This window comes from Pan troglodytes, chromosome 19 (genome assembly GCF_028858775.2).
Source record: "Pan troglodytes isolate AG18354 chromosome 19, NHGRI_mPanTro3-v2.0_pri, whole genome shotgun sequence".
NCBI lineage: Eukaryota > Metazoa > Chordata > Mammalia > Primates > Hominidae > Pan > Pan troglodytes.
The window spans coordinates 76,489,496-76,516,133 of NC_072417.2; the positions used below are offsets into that span (position 1 = coordinate 76,489,496).

The window sequence follows — 26,638 nt, forward strand, 5'->3', positions numbered from 1 at the left end:
CCAGACTAGATATGAAACTGTTTCCCTTTATATTGCATGAAACCTAGTTCTCTGGCATCCTGGTCGGGGTGTGCTTTTACTCCGTCATACTAACATTTTTAAAGACGTATTCCTTTAATAAAGTTGGTGTTTTCAAAAGCCGGGTATATTACTGACTTCATGGAAACAAAGAAGACACCAACAACATAGCTGGCAAATGCAGAGCTTATTTTGGCTCAGAAAGAAGAGGCCAGATTTGACTATGCCTCACATGTGACTCATCAGAAAGAATAAAACTCTGTGTTCATGCTGGGGTTTTATTGCCCTTCCCCGTGTCCTTCACCAGGCCTTATTAGAGACAACTGTACTGTGGGCATGCTGCTCAGCCTACTCCATGCTGATTCATCAGAAAATTAGTTCCAGATTATGATGAAGGTATTAAGCCAGGCAATAGACTTTGTAGCATTTTCTCTGAGAGGGAAGCTTTTTTAAAGAAACATGCTGTAGTGGAAAGAACATAAACTCTTGAGTCAAATTACCTGCATATAAATCCTGCCTCTTCTAGGAACTTTGACCTTTGGAAAAAGTTACATAGTGTTTCTAAGACTTAGTTTTCTTATCTACATAAGAGCAATAATAATGCCTTTTTTCTAGAGTTGTTGAGAAGTTAAGTGAGGTCAGATAGTATGATGCCTAGAATAGTACAGAGTAAAAGAAACACTTGGGGTATGTTCTTTTTCCTCCCCTCACCCTGCAGTAATAGACCCTTCTGGTGTATCTTAGTTAAATCCTGTGGCTAATCGGATAGCGACAGCCATCTTCTGCTGTTATCATTTTGGAGCACAAGATTTTAAAAAGAAACAATAAAAACAATCCAAGTCCCTTCTGTGAATTGTATGATGTTCCCAAAAGGATTTTACTATAAATCCTACTAGAGCTGTTGTCAATATTTAATACATAGAACTGGCAACTATGTATATAGGAAAAAGAAACTAATGTAGAATTGCCTAATAAATGCTTTGAGATCAGTTCCCAGAGAAACTTTGCTAGCTGATCTGGGACCTTAGATCCTGGGACATCTCAGAGGATTGAAAGCTGAGGTCCAAGGCAACCAGACTACCACTGAATTAATAGTATCCTTACAACAGAAGAAATCCTCAGGGGCTCTCAGAGGAGAAAATACGGCTTTTATACAGCCATATCATGACTATACAGGCTTTGCCTTCTCAACATCGCCTGTTAACTAGGAGTTTTGCAGCAACCGACTGATGCACTGGGACAAGAGGAGCAGGTACTTCCAACTTCAAATCCTGTATAATCCGTTCCCTGATGATTGAATAACATGGCTGCTGAGAGATCATCCTATTTCACTTAATGGCAGAGAGTAAAATTGTAAACAGGACCAGGAGTTATCAAAAAAAGCTTTCTTAGATTTCATTTCAGTTGGAACTCAGCCCCCTTCCCAGCAATGGCTGGCACCAACCAACCTTGTTACTAAAGTACTGAAGTATTGATCCTCAGTGCTTAAGGCTCCCTAGGTCAATGAGATGGAAATTCACTAAGAATTTAATGCTATTGGCAAAGCCCAAGCTGGTCTTTCAAAGCAGCTGGCTACACTTGTTTTCCATTTCAGGCAGGTCTGATTAGCAGGACTCTCTCCAGGCATGGTTTGTCTTTGTGGCCTTCAGCCTCCACTTCTTGCACATTGTTTCTCCTTCTGTTCTCCACTTTCTCTCCTCTCTAAAGCATCTTTCAGTAGATCAAAGAAGACCAATTCAGTGCCTCTGAAATCACACCAGGTAAGCCACTGCCTGACATGTACATCTCTGTGGTGTAAGGAGAGCTTCCAGAGGCAACACAACATTCTTACCCTTTTTAGTCCATTTTCCTGGGCTTTCAGCACTCAATTGTTCACCCTGAACTTATTGACCTTATTAGAAAGTTAGACATAGATGCAAATATTCTACTGATGCCAAAAAGTAGTTGATCTTCTCCAGAAATAGGCTACCCAAGGAGGTTGCTTCTGCCTGAGCTGAAAAGAGTCAGTAATCTGAGAATGGTGCTGGAAGCAGGAAATAGCAGAGCCAGAGGTTAATGCTACAGCTGAGATTGAGTTTTCATTATTTTGAATACCAGACTGCTTATTGTCTCAGAATCTGGGCAAGGACTTGACCTACCAGAGAGAATGACCTAATGTTACATAGATGTATCGTTGTCTCATTGTCATAGAAATAAATGAGTAACAAGGTGAGTAGAGTGAGAGAGAGTATGTGTGTGTGTGTGTGTGTGTGTATGTGTGTGTATCAAACTGTAAGCAGAGTGTCACTGAAGAATCTTTTAGATTTGCAGTTTAGGTAAAATATGCCCCTTGAAGCAATCACAAACCTTAGACCATACCACCTCATTCTGCTCTCTGTTTCCCACTGTTCATCACTGTCAGCCTTCTGACATACCCTGAACTTAATCTGTCCTATGTTTTATTCTCTTGGACACGGAGATATCAGATTAACTCACTAATTTAATAAGCGAATTCCTGCTGTTATGCTAATAGTAAAGAGATGGAAAACCTATTTGAGGCAACTTGTGCATTTAAAATAAGACATTTGAGAGAAGTAGTCATCGGCCTTTGTTAGGCAACCTTTTAGTGACTCTCATAGTAGAAATTTAAGGCTGATAGAGTAGACAGTCGGAGCTACCAGCCTTGTGGTGCAGTCCAGTTACTGCTTAATATTTCTATATCGCTTTAGGCTCGCCCTGAATAAATCTCCACTCTGTTCTGTTTCTATTCCTCATTATCTCAATTTTCATGATATCTAACTTTCCCTTCCATAGGAACGGCTCTCAGATTAATATTTGTGTGTGTGTGTGTGTGTGTGTGTGTGTGTGTAAGATTTTGACAGATTAAAAGACTCTACTGCGTTATTATGTGTGTATTTTTGTGGGGTTTGTTTTTATTTTTTTAATACAGTATCTCACTCTGTCACTCAGGCTGGAGTGCAGTGGCACAGTCACGGCTCACTGAAGTCTCAACCTCCTGGGCTCTGGCAATCCTCCTACCTTAGCTTCCTGTGTAACTGTGACCACAGGCACATGCCACCATGCCTAATTTTTTTTGTTTGTAGAGAAAGAGTCTTACTGTGTTCCTGGTCTCAAACTCAGGTTCAAGCCATCCACCCACCTTGTCCTCCCAAAGTGCTGGGATTACAGGGATGAGCTGCTGCACCAGCATTTTTTTTTTTTTTTTCAAGACAGAGTGTCCTGTCACCCAGGCTAGAGTGCAGTTATGCGATTTCAGATCACTGCAACCTCTGCCTCCTGAGTTCAAGCAATTCTCCTGCCTCAGCCTCCCAAGTAGCTGGGATATTACAGGTGCCTGCTACCTCGCCCGGCTAACTTTTTTGTATTTTTAGTAGAGACGGAGTTTCACCAATTTGGCCAGGCTGGTCTCGTACTCCTGACCTCAGGTGGTCTGCCCACCTCAGCCTCCCAAAGTGCTGGGATTACAGGCATAAGCCACCGTGCCCAGCCTAGCCAGCTTTATTTTTAAATGTTTGAATAAGATACAAGAAGCTTGTTGTGAACTTCATGTAATGAGTGTTGAGTTGATACAACCTAATGAGATTGTGATGTGGGAGCCTAAGGTTGTGATGTGGGAACCTAATTTGGTTTGACCTGATTTCCTCAAATTAAAGACAGCAAATCCTGTGATGAATGGAAAGGGAAAAGGCGACACAAATCCTACCTATACCATGGGATAGTTGAGTACTTACTTGATTCTTTATGACCAGAATTGATTGCTTATAATAAGTGGTTTGTCGAGGTTTTTCCTAATTTATTTGACCATATTAGTAAGTGAATTACACGTTGGAGACCTGATGCTCCAAAATCCATTGCCACAAAGCAGGGTGTCAGAGGACAAGCAGTTTGTCTAAGGAAAAAGGGAGGGTGTCCCCCCCAAAGTGAAAAATAACTGTGCCAGAGGTCTGTATAACAGGGCTTCTTATAGAATAGATGGGGTTGAAATGACTACAAAATAAATGGTGAGTTGAAGTTTGTGTTGATTTTGTTTTTTAAATCTAAATATGAGCCTCCAGGCAAGATGACAATTAACCTTACCCTCACTGAAGCACAAACTTGAGGTCACTGCTCCTGATAGCCATTGCAGGCTCCCAGAGCAGACCCTTAAACTGGAGGATGGGTTCTGCTTTCTCAAAGCATTAGGAGAGAATTCAGCAAAATGATGAAGCATGGGAAGGAAAAAGGGCCTCTTAGAACTAAATCAACCCTTAGGAGGCTTGGAAGAGTTAAAGCAGAGAGAAGAGAATGTACCAGACATCTTTTATTCACACTTTCAATTTTTTTTTAATTTTTAATTTTTGTGGGTACATGGTATATACATACATACATATATATATATGGTTACATGAGATATTTTGATATAGGCATGCAGTGTGTAATAATCACATCAGGGTAAAATATCCATCACCTCAAGCAGTTATCCTTTGTGTTTCACACAATCCAATTATACTCTTTTAGTTATTTTTAAATGTTTGATTAAATTATTTTTTACTCTAGTCACCTTGTTGTGCCAGCAAATTCTAGGTCTTATTTATTCTTTCTATGTTTTGTACCCATTAGCCATGCCCCCCCTTTCCACCAACCCCTCCCCAGTCCTGACTACCCTTCCTAGCTGGTAACCTTCCCCTACTCTCTATCTCCATGAGTTCAATTATTTTAATTTTTAGCTCTGACAGATAAGTGAGAACACGCAATGTCTGTCTTTCAGTGCCTGGCTTATTTCACTTAACGTAATGACCTCCAGTTCCATCCATGTTGTTGTAAATGACAGGGCCTCATTCTTTTTTATGGCTGAATAATACTCCATTGTGTATATGCACCACATTTTGTTTATCCATTTGTCTGTTGGTGGACACTTAAGTTACTTCCAAATCTTGGCTGTTGTGAGTAGTGCTGTAACAAACATGAAACTGCGGATATCTCTTCAATATACTGATTTCCTTTCCTTTGGGTATATACAAAGGACTGGGATTGCTGGATCGTATGGTAGTGTCACAGGATCTTTGGGGTGTTGCTTTGCCAGCCAGAAACCTCTGTGGCTGACAGAGCCTTCTGCCTGAGTATTGCTCACACCCTTTGGGATCGTTCTGCCTACTCAGCTCAGCAGGCTGCACTCAGCTCGTGCTACTGGCCCAGATCCCACACCTCCCAAGGGTGAGCCAGGCACAGATCAGTGAGCAGTGTGTGGACAAGAGAGCATGGGGTCCGGCCACTGCACAACCAGGCACGCTGGCTGCTGCAGCAGGGCAGGCAACTCCAGGCACCAGCACAGGTGCCGGCTGCATGTGAGGCTGCGGTTTTGTACCAAACATATTGCACGCAGCTTCCACTGCAGGCAACCACGTCTGGACAAGGGGAATGCGGTGGCACCTGGAAGCTTGGAGACACCAGGAACCGCTGAGCCCAAAGAGGGTGTCACAGTCATAGCTCAGGGAGTCCCTAGGTCTGGGCTCCTCAAAGAACTGCAGCTCTTCTCTCCTTCTCATCGTCCACAATGTGGCGAGCAGTGGGGCATGTTTCAGCTCTTTCAGTCCCGCCATTCAGCAGGTCCTGAGGTCTTGTCCTGCATCCAGGAAGAATGATGTTCATGGACAACTGGAGAGTGAGCAATGCAGAGAGGAGCTTCATTGAGCAACAGAACAGCTCTCAAGAGATCCAAAGTGGGAAGCTCCTTTCCGCAAGCAGGTCATCCCTGCAAGTGTCCAGTTCTCACCAGAGAGGAGACCTGGATTGAGTAGCTCCTATGCACAGGCAGGTTGTCCCGACAAGTGTACAACCCTCAGCAGAGAGGAGACCTGGAATGGGTAGCTTCTATCTACAGGCAGTTTGTCCCATCGAGTGTGCAGCCCTCAGCGGAGAGGAGACCTGGAGTGGATAGCTCCTATGTACAGGCAGGTTGTCCCGACAAGTGTACAACCCTCAGCAGAGAGGAGACCTGGAATGGGTAGCTCCTATCTACAGGCAGGTTGTCCCATCGAGTGTTCAGCTCTCAGGGGAGAGGAGACATGGAGTGGGTAGCTCCTAACTGCAGGCAGGTTGTCTCATCTCTGTGAGTTTGGCTGAGTCCAGGGTTTTTATGGGCTTCAGAAGGGAGGACATGCATGCTAATTGGTTCATGGGCAGGCCTGGAAAAAGCACCATAAGTTCTCACTCAGGGCCATGGACTCCACCCAGAACTGACAGCCCAGCCCCCATGCTTCAGGCCGTTTCTGGCCTGAAGGTGGGGCTTCACTGGGGACCCACCGCTTTCCACCCAGGAGCCTGTCTGCCTCCTGCCACCATCAATCATGTCATCCATGGCACCCAGGCTGTTCATGCCGAGAGGCACCTGCAGGCCTGCACCAAGCCACCCTCAGCCTACCCTCAGCCTCCCTCCCATGCTCGTCAGCACCCAAAGTCCAGAGGGGACTGAGGCAGCATGGGGCTGGCGTGTCAACACTGCCCTGAACAGACATACACCTGGCCGGGTCACAACAGTGCCCAGCTTCAGCCTCAGCTTTGCTCCGAAATCAGAGTGGGCACTGGGAACAGGGAGAGGCCAAGTAGAGCTGGCACTTCTGAGCCTGTGGGGGTATGGGGATCTTCCCGGGCCCCCAAGAGCACATGGATGCCCAGGTCTGCAGCCATGGCTGGGCAGGGCTCCCACCCTGACAACTCAGGAGGGGGCAGGGCTCCCATCTGTTTACAGCTCACCCTAGACTCTATTTATAGTTTTTTTAGGAACCTCCAAACTGTTCTCCATATTGATTTCACTAATTTACATTCCCACCAACAGCATACAAGTGTCCCCTTTTCTCCACATCCTTCTCAGCATTTGTTAATTGCCTGTCTTTTGGATAAAAGCCATTTTAACTGGGATGAGATGATATCTCATGGTAGTTTTCATTTGAATTTCTGTGATGATCAGTGATCATATACCTGTTTGCCATTTGTGTGTCTTCTTTTGAGAAATGTCTATTCAGATCTTTTGCCCATTTTTAAATCATATTATTAGATTTTTTCCTATAGAGTTGTTTGAGCTCTTTATATATTCTGGTTATTAATCCCTTGTCAGATGGGTAGTTTGCAAGTATTTTCTTCCATTCTATGGGTTGTCTCTTCACTTTGTTGTTTCCTTCCTTTGCTGTGCAGAAGCTTTGTAACTTGCTGAGGTCCCGTTTGTCCATTTTTGCTTTGCTTGTCTGTGCTTTTGGGGTATTGCTCCAGAAGTCTCTGTCCAGACCAATGTCTTGAAAAGTTTCCCTAATATTTTCTTTTAATAGTTTCATGGTTTCCGGTTTTAGATTTAAGTTTGCAATCCATTTTGATTTGATTTTTGTATATGGTGAGAGATAGGGATCTAGTTTCATTCTTCTGCCTATGGATATCCAGTTTTCCCAGCACCATTTATTGAAGAGACTATCCTTTCCCCAAAGTATGTTCTTGGAACCTTTTTTAAAAATGAGTTCACTGTAGATGTATGAATTTATTTCTAGGCTCTCTATTCTGTTCCACTGGTCTACATGTCTGTTTTTATACCAGTACCATGCCGTTTGGGTCTATAGTATAATTTGAAGTCAGGCAATATGATTCCTCCAGTTTTGTTCTTGCTTAGGATAGCTTTGGCTATTCTGGGTCTTTCACTAACACTTGACTATTAGTAGATGAGCTTACCTCCCTGGGACTATTAGTGCTTCATCTCTTTTCAGAGTCTAGACATTCTTCACTTCTAATACTTCTCTATCTTCCACTGAGTGGTAATCAGTCTTCTGATGTCATAGTTTAGTTGTGTGATTTCCAAGAAGATATTTCATTGACCTGTAATATTATTGGGGATTTATCTAATTTACCAATGAATATTTTTTCCTGTTATCCACTTTCTAACCCCCTATTGGCATCAAGAGTAAATCTGAGACTCATATCTGAAGTAATGACCCAATGTCATGGTTTTGTGATATGACAAACGGGAGGAATTACATGAACTCTAATATATATTTTGAAATGTGTTCAATTTGCCAACACATTGAAGTCTTTTAGCTTTACAAGTTTGTTTTGTCTCAGCATAAATCATGGGATCGACATCTATTAGTCAAATAGGCAAACTGTTCCCATCTTTCACCCTGTCAGACCATTAGAAGATGGGCCACAGCAACATTTTTTTTTCGTTTTCCAAATCCAAAATGAAATTTGGAAAAAGCTGCTAATTAGAATTCTTCTCCAAACCCAGTTAAAACTGAGAACTACTTATTCTGTCATAAAAACTTATGAGAGATTTCCTAAGTCTGTATACATACAGAGATATAGTTCTGCTTGTGATAAGTTGGAAAGAGTGCATCGTTTTATGACTTGGCAAGAATATACTTGATCTTAGCCAAAAGGCCCAGAAGTGATGACTTGGCAAGAATAAATGCTTAGCGTTTACTTATTCATGAAGCATTTACAGGCCAGGCAAGGTGGCTTATGCCTGTAATCCCAGGGCTTTGGAAAGCCAAGGTGGGAGAATCACTTGAGGCCAGGAGTTCAAGGTTACAATGAGGTATGTCATGCCACTGCACTCTAGCCTGGGTGACAGAGTGAGACCCTGACTCTTAAAAAAAAAAAAAAATTACAGAACAGCCAACTAATGAAAACACAGAGGAGACTTATATCTATATTGTTTGTAAAAGGTAATACTGCTTTATGTGTTTAAAAATACATATAGAGCTTTTTTAAGGTGGATATGTTCGGTATAGTGAATACTGGTTACAGCAACTTAATCTAAAATGAGGTGGAAGTAGGGCAGGCGATTAAGGGAAATTTCTTGTACTGAAAGTAGCACAGGAATTAGAGGCTAATTATTCTATTAATGAGTCTCTGAAGCAATACTGGCCGGATCAAAAGATAAGAACCCCACAAGTTTTCCTAGGTTGTCAAACCAAGATTAATGGCACAGCAGTCAGGAGGAGCTATTGCCAGTGTAGTGCAACATGACAGCATATTCTCTTTTTTGCAAGTAAAGCAATTCACTCGGCCATCTCTAGAGACTTTCAAAAGCGGGTAGATCTCCACATTTTCAACACTAATAGCGTTCCATCCTGTCAACCATAAGAAGCCACAGCTGTGAGACATGAATTTACTGTAGCCGTCCACATATCCAGTTGGTTCTGCCACCCAAATTTTACTTGCAAGTATCTGTTTGTTTCCATCTCTCATGATCATAATGACCACATCCTGGGATCTCACATGGATTACTTTCACCTCTTAATTGGTCTCCCTTCTTGCCCTCTTCGAGTCCATTCTCCACCAGCAGCCAGAGCAATCTTATAAAAACACAAATCAGACCATGTAACCTCTTCCTGAAAATCCTCCAGTGGCTTTCTATGATTAGAGTAAAATCAAAGCCAGATTGTTCAAAGCCCTGTATTTATAGATATAGCTTCTGCCTCCCTCCCTGAATTAAGTTTATTCTTTCTCCCTCTTATTCACAATTTTCTGCCAGTTTCTAGAACTTGCACTTTCCCACCTCTGGGCCTTTGCACTTAACAGTTCCCTCCATCTGGAGCTCACTTTCCCAGGCATCTCATCACATAGAAAGATCTCTCACTCCTCCTTCAGATCTCAGCTTAAATGCCACCTCCTCAGAAAGACTTCTGCTTGTCACATTATCTAAGTAAGTGCCTCCTGGTTTATCTCTTAATCATAACACCCTTTTTACCTCCTTTCTAACACTTATCACAATTTATTATTAATTGTAGGTGAATACTCGTTTTTGTTCACTTTTCTGTCTAAAATGAGCTCGATGAGGACAAGAACCTTCTCTGTATTGCTCACTGTGTCTTCCTAATGATTAGTAGAGTGCCTGGAACACAGTAAGCGCACGGTAAATTTTTTTTTTGATGACGAACTAATGAGCCAACAAAGGAATGATAAGTGGTACTAATTTTAAGCTAGCAACTTCAAATATTTGAGAAACTCTTCCCACAACTCAACAGATAGTATCTTTTGTTCACTTTGTTACCTCCTGCCATGCCTCAGGAGTTAAGTGAAGACACGCATTTCAGCAAGTATTCAGTGAATATTTATTAAGTAATATATTTAAGGCTCTGTCTTAAGCACTGCTGGGAATACAAATACAAGTAAGATCTGTCTACCAACACTTACAGGTTAGTGTTTTTAACAGACACATTTATAACTAGCTATAATTCAAGGCAGAGTGCTGTGCTAGAGGTATAAACAAAGAGCTGAGGGGCATGGAGGAGGAAGAGAGAAGTGATCAATTTTCCTATGACTACCGTTGGTGTTTCAAACTGACATTTCAGTGGAGTCATAGCTCTTCTGCCTCATGAAGCCCTGCCAGCTACCTAAAGACTTCTTGTTGGAACAGAGAAAAGATGACCATTTTCCTAGAGCTAGAGATGCATTAACAGAACAGAAAGGCAGTAGGAAGATGTGAGGCAAAGTGGGAGAAAGCAGCAAATTCCTATTCAGATTCTATATTTACAAGAAAATAATGCTTTTCCACTCATTTCTATAAAGGTACCTTTTGGTCATACTTACAGTTTACTTTCACAAGGGTCATACATTTCCATATTGACTATAAAACAGCACAAGGGAACCAGAAATATATTTTGAAATCAGCTTCCATGAGAAAGCCATGAAAAAATATGCCGAAGCAGTTACTGACTGTTAAGTGAAAAATGGAAGAAATAATTTTCGCCAAGAAGCATGAGTATCATTTGCTGAGAATGGATAGCCACAAGCAGACTATAAGACAGCAACAACTAAAGTTTAACTGTTGGCAGAATTTTTAAGAAGAGAAGTGGAAAAGATCAGGATTGTTAACCTATTCTTAATACTTGAGTCATATGCACACTCATTTCACAGTCTTAACAGCGACAGCAGAAATATCTGCAAATTCAAAGTCAAATTGAGTACTGAATTGGAAAGTGAATCTGGAAGTCCTTGCATTGCTCTTCCTTGTACCCACTTGCTTGGTTTTATTCATTCATGAAACACAAAACACTTAGTGAGCTTCTTCTCCTCTACACCAAGGACTGTGCTAGCCACTAGAGAAACTTAGGTGGCTTAAGACACCCCTGACACTAAAGCCATTATACTCTAAAGCAAGCTTGTCCAACCCACGGCCCATGGGCCACATGTGTCCCCGGGAGGCTTTGAATGTGGCCCAACACAAATTCATACACTTTCTCAAAACATGATGAGATTTTTTTGCAATTTTTTTAGCTCATCTGGCATCTGTAGTGTTAGTATATTTTATGTGTGGCTCAAAACAATTCTTCTTCTTCCAGTGTGGCCCCAGGAAGCCAAAAGATTGGATACCCCTGCTCTAAAGGAAAGTCAGACACAGCAACCAACAATAGTGCCATAGTACAAAGTATTATAGGAACCTAGACAAAGAGGAAATACTTTTCAGAAGAGGTAACATTAAAGTTCAGCCTGGAAGTATGGGTTGAATTCTGTTAAGCAGGAAGGGAATGCAGGAGCACTGTAGGCAGAAAGGAAAAGGTAATGGCAGTAACAGAAACAAGGAGGAGTGAGAACGTATGAAATGCCTTCGGGGAACTGTGAGCAGCTATGATGAGAGAATAAGATGCATGATCAGGAAGAGAGGATGATAGGAGGTGTCACTGGGAAAACCTTAAATGCCATATTTGAGACTTTATAATTCTGTAGATAACAGGGAGCCTCTGTAGCCTTTTGAGAAGGAAGAAACAAAGATCTGATAACTCTGGTGATGTGAAAGATAGCTCTGACAAGTGATGTATGGAAGATGAGTCGAAATGAAGGGAAGAGACTGCAAGTTGGGCTACTAATTAAGAGGTTTATAGCAACAGTCTAGGTGAGGAATGGTAAGACCTATAACAGGAGAATAGAGAGCAGAGTGTATGTGGGAGAGATATTTTGGTGATACTCAAAAGCACTTGGTCTTTTTTTATATGGTATGTGAAAGGTCAGGACAGAGGGATCAAAAGTGACGAGATTTATCTTGAATGATGGATAATAGTGATGGTACTAACCAACACAGAACTTCCTGAATGGAGGAGGGGCTCTAACATGAGCAAAGGCAGGAGGAAGAACAGGCTTATGGGGAGGAAGTGAGTCCTATTTTGGACATGTTCATAATGAATTGCCTCTGAGGAAAGATGCACAGAATATATTTAGGAATGTGCCTTTAGAAAATAGACAAAGAGAATGCTCAAGGCATGCAGCTATAACTTTGTGCATTACCAGCAAATAACTGACAGTAGAAGCCATAGTACTAAACGAGATCACCCAAGAATATAAAGTAGGAAGTTTAGAAGCATGAAACAGAATAGTTATATTTAAATGCTAAAAGAAGATGATGAGCCAAATAGTAATTTAGAGGGGAATTAGAGAAACAAAAGGAAGTAAGGTCATGGAAGTCAAAGGAGAAGGCAGTTTCAAGGAGGGGATGCTCACCAGTACCTTGTACTGCAATAAGGCAAAGGGTAAGAGGCCATATATGGCTTTTGCTAGAATACTTTGCATAGAATGGTTGGTAGCAGAAGTCCAATTCCCATAAGTTAAAAACTACATGTGAAATGAAAAAGTAGAGACCACTACCATAGACTCAACTTCCCAAAATTTTAGCAATGAAGGAAGGGAAAAGTTCGACCATGTCGGTTGACACTGGAAAACGGGAAGATAAAAAGTAAGAGACTAAACATAGAAGAGAGGCAAAGGATGATGAGTTCTAGAAACCTGGCTATCAAAAGGGCAACTTAAAGACCTTTTTGAACAAACCTTTTTGAACTTTTGGAAACCCATATCTTTTTAGTTGCCACACTCGTGTTCCTAGTAGGGCTCAGGAGCTACAGAACATTAAGAACCTGGCCAGAAGACACCTTTGTCCAACTGGCAGAAAGGGAGATGGAGGCACGGGGATCCTTGCTAGAAGGACTAAATTCCCCATGTCCTAAACAATGATTATCTGATGGTATCATCTGAATTTCTCAGAGGAATTAATCTTACTGAAAATACCACTTTATCAGGTCATCCTACAAGTTACTTTTTTGCAAACACAAAGACCCCTAGTAACACAAGAGAAACATCCATTTAAAGGAACTTCCCTCTTTCACCTTTCTCTCTTTATGGTGGGCTCTGGTAGGGAATCTACCGATGATACCATAGTTTGAATACTTTCAGCTAGCTCTGAGTTTGAAAAATTACTTCATGTTGGCTAGGAATGAGTGGTTTGGAATAGACAGGCTTTTATACTGGAAGGCTGCTGGGGATAGAAAGTGACTCATTACTGTCACGGGACACAAGGACTCCTCTTCCTTTTTTCTTCTCATGGAGTGTGCTTCGACAATCTTGTGGAAAGGAATAATAATTTCAGCTTTTTTTTTTTTTTTTTTTTTTTTTGAGATGGGGTCTCACTCTGTTGCCCATGCTAGAGTGCAGTGGCATGATCTCAGCTCATGGCAGCCTCTGCCTCCCGGGTTCAAGTGGTTCTCCTGCCTCAGCTTCCTGAGTAGCTGGGATTATAGGCATGTACCACCATGCCAGGCTAATTTTTGTGAGTAGCTGGGATTACAGGCATGCCCCACCATGCCGGGCTAATTTTTGTATTTTTAGTAGAGACGGGGTTTTATCATGGTAGCCAGGCTGGTCTCGAACTTCTGGCCTCAAGTGATCTGCTCGCCTCAGCCTCCCAAAGTGCTGGGATTACAGGTGTGAGCCACCTCACCTGGCCTAATTGCAGTTTTTAATCCCTCCATCCTTACCTTCCCTACACAAAAAAAAGACCAAGTGCTTTTGAGTATCACCAAAATGTCTCCCACATACACCCTGCTCTCTCTTCTCATTTAATAGGTCTTAGCATTTCTCACCTAGCCTGTTGCTATAAACCTCATAACTGATGTCCCAACTAGTATCCCAAATATCTAATTTATGAGGATATTATGTTTGTTTCTGCCCATTTTCACTGATATTGAGATAAACAGTTCCTTAGTCCTCCTTTCTTTTTTTTTCTTTTTTTTTTTTTTGAGACAGAGTCTCTCTCTGTCGCCCAGGCTGGAATGCAGTGGTGCAATCTCGGCTCACTGCAACTTCCGCCTCCCGGGGTCATGCCATTCTCCTGCCTCAGCCTTCTGAATAGCTGAGACTACAGGCACCCGCCACCACGCCCGGCTAATTTTTTGTATTTTTAGTAGAGACAGAGTTTCACCATGTTAGCCAGGATGGTTTCGATCTCCTGACCTCGTGATCCGCCCGCCTCGGCCTTCCACAGTGCTGGGATTACAGGCGTGAGCCACCACGCCCGGCCTCCTTAGTCCTCCTTTCTACTCTTTCTTCATCCTTCTATCCATCCCCTGTTAGCAATCCCTCAAAAACTAATTTTCTTGTTTTATTTAAGGTAATGCTAACTACTGAAATAAGTAAACCCCAAAACCTAAGTGATTTATCACAATAGAAGTTTATTTTTCACTCACATGAAGTCCAAAGGCACCACATGTTTTGGAAGAGGTCTGCCCTGTACCATTTTTCAGAGATGCAGGCCAATGGGGGCTCTGCCATCTTTCACACACTGCTTCCCAGGGTAATTGTTGTTTTCATCAACTGGCAGATGGGGGAAGACAAAAAACAGTGGAAGAGTGGAAGATTCTTCTGGGCCAGGTCTGAAGTGAATATTATTTCTGTCTGCATTTCGTTAACCAGAACTGAGTCACATAACCCCACTTGAATGCAAGGTCCCTGGCAAGGAAGCCACTTGCCAACAAGAACTCTTGACTTGGAAGGGGAGCACAATCTTTGGAGGCAGCCAGCCATCTCTGCCTCATAATTCTCGTCTCACTAGGTCTCTTTAAATAACCCACATTAACCTCTGTAATATAAAGACACTTCACAGCAGCACATATTATTTCCTCCAAAATTATAAGATAGGCTTTAGATTATAAGAATTTTCTTGCCAGCTAGCTGTAACTATACCACTTTGTCACATCTGACCCTCACACAGAATATCAAAGCACCTGGCCAGGTACGGTGGCTCACGCCTGTAATCCCAGCACTTTGGGAGGCCGAGGCAGGTGGATCACCTGAGGTCAGGAGTTCAAGACCAGCCTGGCTAACATGGTGAAACCCCATTTCTACTAAAAATACAAAAAATTAGCCAGGCATGGTGGCGTGCACCTGTAATCCCAGGTACTTAGGAGGCTGAGGCGGGAGAATCGCTTGAACCAGGGAGGCAGAGGTTGCAGTGAGCTGAGATCACACCATTGCACTCCAGCTTGGGCAACAAGAGCAAAATTCCGTCTCAAAAAAAAAAAAAAAAAAAAATCAAAGCACCTAAGTGTTGTTTCTCTGAAGCATTAGAAGGTTGTATATTAAGTTTGTCATCATAATGAAATCTGTGTGACTCCATATTAGTAACTCTGACTAGAACAGTGAGAAACTGTCCATGCTAGAAATATCCAGATTTATTTGTTAGCATGTTTTGGTACTACAAAGAGAAACTTTAAGACTAGCTATCTCCTGGGGTGCTAAGTGAAAACCTATTAGAAAAACAAACATAATGCCATTGTATATTTTGTGTGAAACAACTGTTATCCAACTTCCATAATGTTAAATGAGGATAGAGGTGAGTGATTCTTGCTTTAGAAAGGGTTTTTCTCTAAAAGACTCCATAGCTCTGAACTCTTGAGGTACAGGATCATCAAGTGACAGTAGTTCCTCACTGCCTTGTAACCCGTAGTTATCCAGAAGTGAGTGTCATTTGTCTCCAATATCAAGGGACTACTCATGCCTACAAATGAGAGTGCAAGTAGAATTTGCTCTCTGCTATCCTGGATACCACCTTCTCTGACTTTTGTCAAAACACGCATATTTATCCAGCAAAGGGGAGAAGGGAGAGTGCTGGGGGAAGGATCCTCAACTGTGACCTGTGATCAACTTTCTCCTAAAATATCTAAAATCAAATATACCTTGAATATAAGATTTACTATCCTCCTGAAAACCTCTGGTCTACATGAGAAATTTATATTCTTCCTGTTAGCGCAATTTTTACCTTGTTTCTTAGGGATCAGTTAGCTCTGTCCTTATCCTCCCCTCTGCCTGAAGTTACAATTCCAAGTTGCATTTGCTAGCAGTGAACGGCATCTGTACCCCAGTAATTTTTCCCTGATCTGTGGACTTCTCTTCTGGCTGCAAAGGTAGTAGGGTACAGTGTGGAAGGGTAAGGATCAGGGTTAAGGACAGGGTATCACATTTCACCCTGCTACACACATTAAAGACTAAAGTTCCATTTGAACCCACAGTCATCTTCCTATATGTTTAAAGTCATTTGTGGTTACTGGTCATTCCTTTAGTTTAGCGTTACACTAGTTACTCTGAAGAATATAAAAGAAATATAAAATAAAATGCATTCGCTTAGTATGTCTCACTTAATTCTTACCACAGTCCTGAGAGGTAGATATTACTATCCCTGTCTCACAAAGAGGTTCAGTATCTTGTCCTAGGTTATAAAGTGTGTAAGTGGCAGAACTAGGATTTAAAAGTAGGTCTGTTTGACTTTTAGGGATGAAGAGGCAGCACTGTGAATGCTAGTAAGGAAATTTGTAAAGTAACTTTGAATCATAAGGTGATATTATATAAGCTATGTGAAAATAATTCTCTTCTGTCTTCACTTCCCTACCCCATGGCCTTTATGACCATATCTGAACCCATATTAAAGTTGATTATGATTACCATCTTTTTTTTTTTTTTTTGAGATAGGGTCTTGCTCGTCACCCAGGCTGAAGTGCAGTAGCACGATCACAATTTGCTGCAGCCTCAACCTCCCAGGCTCAAGTGATCCTCCCACCTCAGCCTCCCAAGTAGCTAGGAGCACAGGCACATGCCACCACACCCGGCTAATTTTTTAAATTTTTTGTGGAGATGGGGTCTCGCTATGGTATCCAGGCTGGTCTCAAACTCCTGGACCCAAGCAATCCTCCTGCCTCAGCCTCCCAAAGTGCCGAGACTACAGGTGAGAGCCACTGTGCCTTGGCCTCATCATCTTTAATTATAAAGGGAAAGCATAGTTGTGCTCTGTCATGCTTTAAAACATATCACGCTTCCTAGAGCTGTCTCTACCTTATTTCTTACCTACTCTTTCTCAAAATGCCAATCAAAAAGTGTCAAAATCATGGTTGCTGATTTTAATTATGTTAAAATTAAAGAATTCAGAGTTTATACTATACAAATGAGTATATTGTTCTTTACAGTGGTGGATTTTTTTTCACACAAGTGTGCTCTGAAACAAAGACCAAGTTGCTAATCTTAGTGTGGTAATTGAACTAGATTTCAGTGGAACTAGGTTTCAGTAGAACTAGATTTCAAAAACACTGAAGTTCTCATTCTAGCTCTTTTACTTCCTGGGCATGCGAGCTGGGTCTGTCCCTCAATCTTACTTAGTCTCTGTCAATCCTCTACCATAATATTGGGAGTAGTATTTACTGCTATACCTATGGTATAATGATTTTTTGAGAATCTAAAAATTATTAAAGTATTTTTCTGGGTGCAGTGACTCAGGCCTGTAATCCCAACAGTTTGGGAGGCCAAGCCGGGCAGATAACCTGAGGTCAGGAGTTCAAGACCAGCCTGGCCAACATGGTAAAACCCCATCTCTACTAAAAATACAAAAATTAGCCGGGCATGGTGGTGCACGCCCATAATCCCAGCTACTTGGGAGGCTGAGGCAGGAGAATTGCTTGAACCCAGGAGGCGGAGGTTGCAATGAGCCAAGATCATGCTACTGTACTCTGGCCCAGGCAATGGCGTGAGACTCTTTCTCAAAAAATAATTATTATTATTATTAAGTATTTTGATTTTTCAGTTGTTGTTGGTTTTTTTTTTTTGTTTTGTTTTTTTTTTTTTGAGTCAGGGCCTCGCTGTGTTGCCCAGGCTGGAGTGCAACGGTGTAATCATAGCTCACTGCAGCCTCGACGTCCTGGGCTTAGGCAATTTTTCTGCTTCAGCCTCCCAAGTAACTGGAACTACAGGCACACGCCAGCACAACTGGCTAACTTTTTAACTTTTTTGTAGAGACAGGGTCCTGCTTTGTTACCCAGGCTAGTCTTGGACTCCTGAACTCGAGCGACCCTCCCACCTTGGCCTCCCAAAGTGCTGGGATTACAGGTGTGAGCCATCATGCCTGGGTATTTTGAAAACCTTAAGATACACAGGTATAAGATGTTATTATTTACTCATCCATTCTGCAAATATATACTCCTATTACCTAGACTCTGTTGAGGATAGAGGCCGTGCTTTTTCCCACGTGTGGAGTAGAGCAACATAGAAGAGTGCCCTGCAGTGGGTGCTGTAATGGAGATGTGTACCAGGTACAACAGGAACCTAAGGAAGGAACCCCTGAGTTTATCGGGGGGCACCAGGGAAGGCTTCACAGAGGAGATGATGTGAGTTGCCATTTGAAGAATGAGAAATTGTTTTTCTGATGAACTAAACAGGAAAGAGAATTCCAGGCAGAGGGAAAGCATGTTTGAAACCCTACAGATAATTTACTCTGTTTAGAATTGAAAGGATAAGGTAAAAAGGTAAAGACAGACAAATAGGCAAGGGACAAATTATGGAAAGCCCTTGGATACCATGCTAAGGAATTTAAATTTTATATCAGAGGGAAAATAAAACTAGCAAATAATTTTGAGCAGAATTTTGATCAGGTTTTTGCAATGTAGATTATTGGGATGGCCAGGGAGTGAGCAGTCAAGAATAAAATGAAGAGAATGAGATACTTGTGACTTTTCAGGAGAGAAAGTATAGGAGAGGGGGGAAATAGCTACTACGTTTTATGCCTGAGTAACTGGCAATATTTAAAAAAAAGAGAGAGAGATGGTTTTGAGGGAAAGCTCCAACTTCAAAAAGTGAGTTTGATAGTGATGGAGGTGGAGAGATCCAGCAGACCGAGAAGCAGAATTAAATCTCAGTGCTCAAGATGTCACCATGGGAGCTAATATAGAATGTACATTGCTGTTTCCCCTTATGTCCTACATACCACAAACTTTGAGTCCAGTGTACTGATCAGAACCATCCTTTTAGTAATAATGTAGCATGCTTGTATACAAAAAGAAATGAACTATAGTTGCCACCTCCATCTTATCCTTGACCTGTATTGCTTGCTGTTTCTCCTCAGTGCCTGATGCAAAAGCAAGCAGTTATCTCTAGCCAGCTGAAATGAAGACTAGAGAAATGCAGACATCTCACCAGCATTTCTTAGTTATGGTGGTAAAATGAAAACACTAGGGTAAAGTCAATTCTATGTCTAACTGAAAGTTCATTTCCTTGTCAAGCACAAGCTTTTTTACATTAATCCCAATAGGCATGAATTCTCATTAACAGCCTAAAGCATAGATAGTGGATCAGAGACTTATATTCAGAAGTTCTAGTCACAGTGGAACAGCCATGGATGAGTAACTTAAAGTAATAATTCTTATACCAGGGAGGCTACAATAATTTTACTGTTAAGAGCTGGACGGAATTTTGAGATCTTGAGAGTAAGATACTTCATAAATGCTTTGTATTGTTGTCTAACTTCCATATGGTCTGTTAAAATAACTTATTCAAAAAATAACTTATTCAAAAAGAACAATCTCTATTGAAAAAACTAAAATAGGCTGGGTGCAGTGGCTCATGCTTGTAATCCCAGCATTTTGGGAGGCTGAGGTGGCCAGATCATGAGATCAGGAGTTCAAGTCCAGCCTGGCCAGCATGGTGAAACCCCATCTCTACTAAAAATACAAAAAATTAGCTGGGCATGGTGGCACATGCCTGTAATCCCAGCTATTTGGGAGGCTGAGACAGGAGAATTGCTTGAACGTGGGAAGTGGAGGTTGCAGTGAGCCGAGATCACACCACTGCACTCCAGCCTGGGTGACAGAGCGAGACTTCATCTCAAAAAGAAAAAAATAAAATAACCTGTCACCTAAATTGAGTTTTCATGGGTTAAATAAGAGTTCAGGGCCGGGTGCGGTGGCTCACACCTGTAATCCCAGCACTTTGGGAGGCCGAGGCGGGTGGATCATGAAGTCAGGAGATTGAGACCATCCTGGCTAACACAGTGAAACCCCATCTCTACTAAAAAATACAAAAAAAGAAAATTAACCGGGCATGGTGGCAGGCGCCTGTAGTCCCCATATGTTGTGGGAGGGACCCGGTGGGAGGTAATTGAATCATAGGGGCAGTTTCCCCCATGCTGTTCTCGTGATAGCTGATAGTTTTGTAAGTGTCTGGCATTTCCTCTGCTGGCACTCATTATCTCTCCTGCCACCCCGTGAAGAGGTGCCTTCTGCTGTGACTGTAGAGTTTTTAAGTGTCAGTAAAGAACCTGGAACACAGGGGATGGGACAGCTCCCATCATACATAGGAATCATCAAATGGATTTCATTCCAGTAAGAGTTTAAAAAGGGACTTTAATTTTTGCCTTTACAGAATTTCTAAATTGTAGTGGATACCAGGTCACCTTGTTTGATTGGATGAATTAACCATAATAGAAAGGAAGTTATTTAATTGGGAGAATGTCTCAGACAAGTGTAGCTTGCATGGAATCATCAGTATCATCTGAAGGTGTGAGTCCAGGGTTCTTTCGAACTCATAAAATCTGGAAATTGCCACTGAACTCTTTTTTTTTTTTTTTTTTTTTTTTTTTTAGATGGAGTCTCACTCTGTTGCCCAGGCTGGAGTGCAGTGGCACAATCTCGGCTCACTTCAAGCTCCGCCTCCCAGGTTCATGCCATTCTCCTGCCTCAGTCTCCCAAGTAGCTGGGACTACAGGTGCCCACCACCATGCCCAGCTAATTTTTTGTATTTTTACAAAATGAGGCTTGGGGCTTGCACCCTCTGAAGCAACGACCTGAGCTGTATATTGGTCCCTTTTAGCCACAGCTGGAACGCAAGATACAAAGTCTGGAGATTGCACAAAGCAGCAAGGCCCTGGGCCCAGCCCACTAAGCCACTTTTTCCTCCTAGGTCTCCAGGCCTGTGATGGGAGGGGCTGCCATGAAAACCTTCAACGTGCCCTGGAGACATTTTCCCCATTGGCTTGGTGATTCAACATTTGACTCATCATTGAGTATGCAGATTTCTGCAGCTGGCTTAGATTTCTCCCTAGAAAATGGGTTTTTATTTTCTATTGCATTGTCAGGCTGCAAATTTTTCAAACTTTTATGCTCTGTCACCTCTTGAATGTTTTGCTACTTAGAAATTTCTTCCACTAGATACCCTAAATCATCTCTCTCAAGTTCAAAGTCCACAGATCTCTGGGGCAAGGGCAAAATGCCACCAGTCTCTGCTAAAGCATAGCAAGAGTCACCTTTACTCCTGTTCCCAACAAGTTCCTTATCTCTATCTGAGACCACCTCATCCTGGACTTCATTGTCCATGTCACCATCAGCATTTTGGTCAAAGCCATTCAACAAGTCTCTAGGAAGTTCCAAACTTTCCCACATTTTCCTGTCTTCTTCTGAGCCCTCCAAACTGTTCCAACCTCTGCCTGTTACCCAGTTCCAACGTTGCTTCCACATTTTTGGGCAGCACCCTACTCTCTGCAGTACCAACTTACTATATTAGTCCATTCTCACACTGCTGTAAAGAAATACCTGAAACTGGGTGATTTATAAAGAAAAGAGATTTCGTTGACTCACATGGCTGGGGAGGCTTCAGGAAACTTAACATGGCAGAAGGCATCTCTTCACAAGGCAGCAGGAGAGAGAATGAGTGCCAGCCAGGGAAATGCCAGACACTTAGAAAACCATCAGATCTCTTGAGAACTCACTATCATGAGAACAGCATGGGGTAAACCGCCCCCATGATTCAGTTACCTCCCACCAAGTCCCTCCCATGACACGTGGGGATTATGGGGGTTACAATTCAAGGTGAGATTTGGGTGGGGACACAGACTCAAAGCATATCAGCCATAGAGAGATGGTTCTAAGTGTCAGCAGTTCTTAGAGGCCATAACAAATAGGGGTAAGAAAACACATCTCAAAGGTGATCTAGTGCCCTTTCTTTAATGCCAGATTTTTTCTTCTAAAAAAGTTTTATTGAGCATTTTTATATGCAGTAGACTATGTTAGGCGCTATGGAAGATATAAGTAATTCAGGTTTCTTTCGTGAATGTAAATAGAAATACAACCCTAAATATACATACATGTCACACATACATACACACACACATTAACACTTAAAATAAGTGTATCATTAGCATGCTTTGAGCTGGAAAAAAAACAAAATTCCAATTCAAATAGATTAAACAGAACAGAAATCTATTACCTCATATAACAAGTTCAGAATTAGGGCAGCTAATAGGGCTCAAACTTTATTTTTCTGCAATTCTTTTAGCCTAGCCCTCCTGTTGACTTTGTCCTCAAGCCAGCTGACCACATGATTTACAAGAAAACTAAGGCAGTTCTGGACATCATGGGCAGATAAGACAATATCCAGAGGCAGATAAAAGAGCTTTCTCTTTCATAAACAGGTTTGGGATCTGTTAGCAAGGAGCTAATGGGGAACAGATGCTATCAGGAACCTCAATCTAGTGGAGGAGAGAGTATGTGACAGTATGGCAAACACTGTGCTAGAGGATATACAGTCTACACTGGTAGCCATAGAAAGCCCTCCATTCTCAGCTGGAGGGAAAGGGTAGGGGCTTGGTAGAGGCTGATCAGAGAAGACGTCACTTGGGGAAGAGGTTGTAAGTCCAGTTTGGGTCGTGTTGAGTGTGAGGTACTGAGACCTCCAAATGGGGAAGTACAATAGACAGTTGGATATATACTGGCCTAAGGCTGAGAAGAAAAGTCTAAATAAAGAAAAAGATACAGAATATAGGTGGTGGTGAAGGCTTTGAGGATGGATGAGCTAATCTAGAGCGAGGAAAGAATAGGACCAAGAATGAGATTCTGAGGAACACTGACATTTAAGCATGGGTGGAATGAGAGTTGCTGACAGAGACAGAAAATAAAAATGAAAATCTTGTAATGCCATCTGTGTGTGGGATGGGTGTAAGCCAGCTATAACTGACATTTTGTGGTATTTATACATGTGATTTGGATAAGGAACTGCCTAGGAACCTTTCAATACCCATTCTTTGCCCAGGAGCAGGTGCCCTTCCCCAAAAAACCAGTTGAATGATATAGTTTTGTTGGAGGTATGACTGGACCTGAAGAGTCCCCCAACCAAAGCAGAATTGGGGCATTAACATTTCTATTAAAATGAATCAGACTGGACGCAGCAGCTCATGCCTTTGGAGGCCAAGGCAGGTGGATTACCTGAGGTCAGGAGTTCGAGACCAGCCTGGCCAACATGGCGAAACCCCATCTCTACTAAAATAGAAAAATTAGCCAGACATGGTGGCAGGCGCCTGTAATCCTAGCTACTCAGGAGGCTGAGGGAGGAGAATCACTTGAACCCAAGAGGTGGAGGCTGCAGTGAGCCGAGATTGCGCCACCGCACTCTAGTCTGGGCAACAGAGTGAGACTCCATCTCAATAAATAAATAAATTAATTAATTAAAATAAATTTCTCTTTTTTTGCAGGAGTGGTCACACGTTACTTGCCTTCTGGTTTTCCCGCCAAGAGGGAAAACTAAACCGACAGCAGACTATTGAACTGGGACATCACATCCTCAAAGCACACATTTTTAAGGTAATTAAAGCAGTTGGAACCATTTTTCCCCCATCTCTAGCAGACTTTCATATGCTTTATGTAAGAGACTATTTCAGTGTAGTCCCTGCCTTCTGAAGTTCTTTTGCTGCAAACTTGGTTCATCTCCCAACATGTACGGCCTGTTCCTCCCTAGGCCTTTAGAACTACATTGTACATCTCCCAGTGTAACTAACTGATAGGCTTTTCAGGAAATGTATATGTATAATCATTGACAAGGTGCATATACACCTATAGATGTGTGCTCCATACATGACCTATCATCTCCTGAGGACAGTCATATTGTAGCAATTAGTTGCAGGTTTTCATGATGTCTAAAAAATCACTGAGGGCAATTACTCTTTCCATTTTTTAAAATTGTTTTAGTGACAATAATAACATTCCTGGTGCTGTGACTTTCAAACCAACACTAACCTTCCTTGGAGCTACTTCCCCCAAATCTCTCTTCAAATTATATCCCAGTTTTTCTCCCATTAGTTTGAAAACCTTTAAGAACTCTATAACATCAGCTTCTCTCTCAGCCTTCAAAAGGCTGAAATGGAGGACCAAAAAGAGGACACATAATTTGTTTGTGCATGTATGCATTCATTTGTTTATTCATCACTTACTGAGGCATTAAACTAGGTACTAGAGATACAAAAACAAAAAAGATACAATCCCTAATCTCAAGGAATTTGTAGTTCAGATAACAGTTTTGGGTTAACCCACAAAAGTGGAGAAGGAAGTTACTGTCCTAATTTTTCTGTCCCACAGTCTGAGAGTTCCAGTCCCTACAGCCTTTTCAGAATTCTTTTCCTGCCTCAGGATGGAGAATATGGGTATCTTAAACAGTTCTCTGGGTCAGGCTTCCCCCACAGGATATTGTTAAAAAATGAAACCATTGTCTTCAGAGAGAAAGATGGCATTAAGGATAACTTCAAGAGCCTAGCAAATTCTTCCCAATATATAAGCACAGAGCCAGAGCAGCCTGGTCATCAGATGAACAGAAGTGAAACCCACAGTGACAAATCTTGTATTTGAATCTTACTTGTCTTGTCTAACAAATCACTGTACCAAAAATGAACTTACTTAGTAGGAGCAGAGTGGAGCTAAAATAACTGGCAAGGTATGGCATTCCAGTTTCAAGCAGACTAAAAAGTAGCTAATAATTCCATAAACTCTAAGAGCATTGTCCTGCTGTTAGATAGTAACTGAAAGACAGTAACTTAAGCATTAACCTTTTAGCATCACTATCTGCCTAGAATCAGATGCAAAAATGAAGCTAATCCCTGCCTTTGCTGCCCCATAAAATAAATACCACATTCACAGAGAAGTAGCATGAAGCTTCATTTGACCAAGCTTCATTTGACGAAGTATTTTATCCCATACATGGAAACGTACATTTAAACATGCCCTCCTGTCATTAGCACAGTTTTATCTTATACTGATGCAGACAGCATGGTTGCCTGAGATAAGACTGGCTCCATGTGTGATTCAAGCCATAAATACTCTAGTGTACAGCATATGGTGATGACGTGACTGCAAGCTGAAGAATGAAGACTTGGACTATGGTTTTCCTGGTGCTGCAGTTTACAGGATCCTTTAAATGCAGTGTTCCCTGTTGAGAGGCTTTAACTTCTCCCAAACTGCTAGAATTCTCAATCTGCACCAGCTGTGGGTCAAAGACAAATATAGACTTTATGGTTAGAAATAGTTCCACTTGAAACTTCTATTCAGCAGTGACACACAATCCAATGGGTACTTTTTTCCAATTAATTTTACATTTCTCTGGTTTTATCTTCATAAAGGTGATGTTTGTAAATAACCCGCTTTAAAGAAGCTCATTGGATAAGCCCCCAAGGTTAGTTTTTGCCATGATCTTAAGATACCTGAGCCACAGCTAAAGATCCCTAAGATGAGATTGCTCTTGTTTCTTCATGCTTTCCCTGTTTTCTTAAGTATTCAAAAATCTTGAGCAAGCTTATCACTGGCTGCTAAACAGTTTTGTAAATTTAGATTCTAAGGAAGGGACTCCATTACCATTTATTGCCGACAAAAAGATCCCTTACCTGAGCAATAGTTACAGATACTGAAGAGGCACTTTTTCAAGCCATTCGAACATAAAATTCTCTTTAAGAAACCATGAGCTTAGAATTTAATTATGCATTATTTTTGGCTACATCCTGGCTGGTAATGGGATCACACTTCTCTGCCTGTCATCTTTGTTGAATTGAACCAAACTGAAGCTCTTTTCTCCCGTACTTCACAGGAACAAAGGGTCAACTCCACTAACCAGAAGAAATTAAAAGTCCATAGTACAAGTAAAGCTAGTATTCCAAATCCAAAGCTATGTATTTCAGGCGTATTTCTTATGTATCTACTCCAGCCTCAGTGCGGTTCTCAGTGCTGCTTTGTGGTCCATTTACTGGACCATTTAGTTGACATTCATTTACCAAGGTCCATTCTTACTCAGCTCCTTTTCCCATTTCTTTTTCCTCTAGCTCTTAATAAAGCCAACTAATGAAACAAACAGCCTAACTTGTGAGTCACTGAAAAAGATCAAAGCTACCAAGTGTGACTTCTTTTAACTATTTTCCTCCCCTCACCAGCAAATCAATCTGTATCATTATCAATTCTTACCTCTTTTTTTCTTGTTTTAGAAGAAAAGATGTTCCTATTCCTCTTTAATTGCATTATGAAATATAGAAAAGTACAGATAATTGCATGTAATCAAATATTATCTACCAGATTTAACAAATGTTAACATTTTTCCATGTTTGCTTCAAATATTTTTCTTTATTTTTAAGAAACGAATGTAACAAATATAATAGATAACGCTTTTGTATTTCTCTTTTACCCCATTTCTCTGTCTCCCTTAGAGATAACTCCTATTCTAAATGTGTTGGGATTTAGCACATGCTAACACCCCTAACATGTTCTTCTCATCTATA

General features: G+C 41.6%; 1 protein-coding gene across 14 annotated transcripts in view; it reads left to right on the plus strand.

Annotated features, from left to right (window-relative positions):
• The window catches only part of TANC2 (tetratricopeptide repeat, ankyrin repeat and coiled-coil containing 2), a 471,963-nt gene that overhangs the window by 400,271 nt on the left and 45,054 nt on the right, over positions 1–26,638 (plus strand). For all 14 annotated transcript variants that reach the window (XM_016932703.4, XM_016932704.4, XM_016932707.4 and 11 more), the window contains one exon: positions 23,582–23,690. In XM_016932703.4, the coding sequence (XP_016788192.3) occupies positions 23,582–23,690 (109 nt within the window). The remainder of the gene's footprint in view (positions 1–23,581; positions 23,691–26,638) is intronic.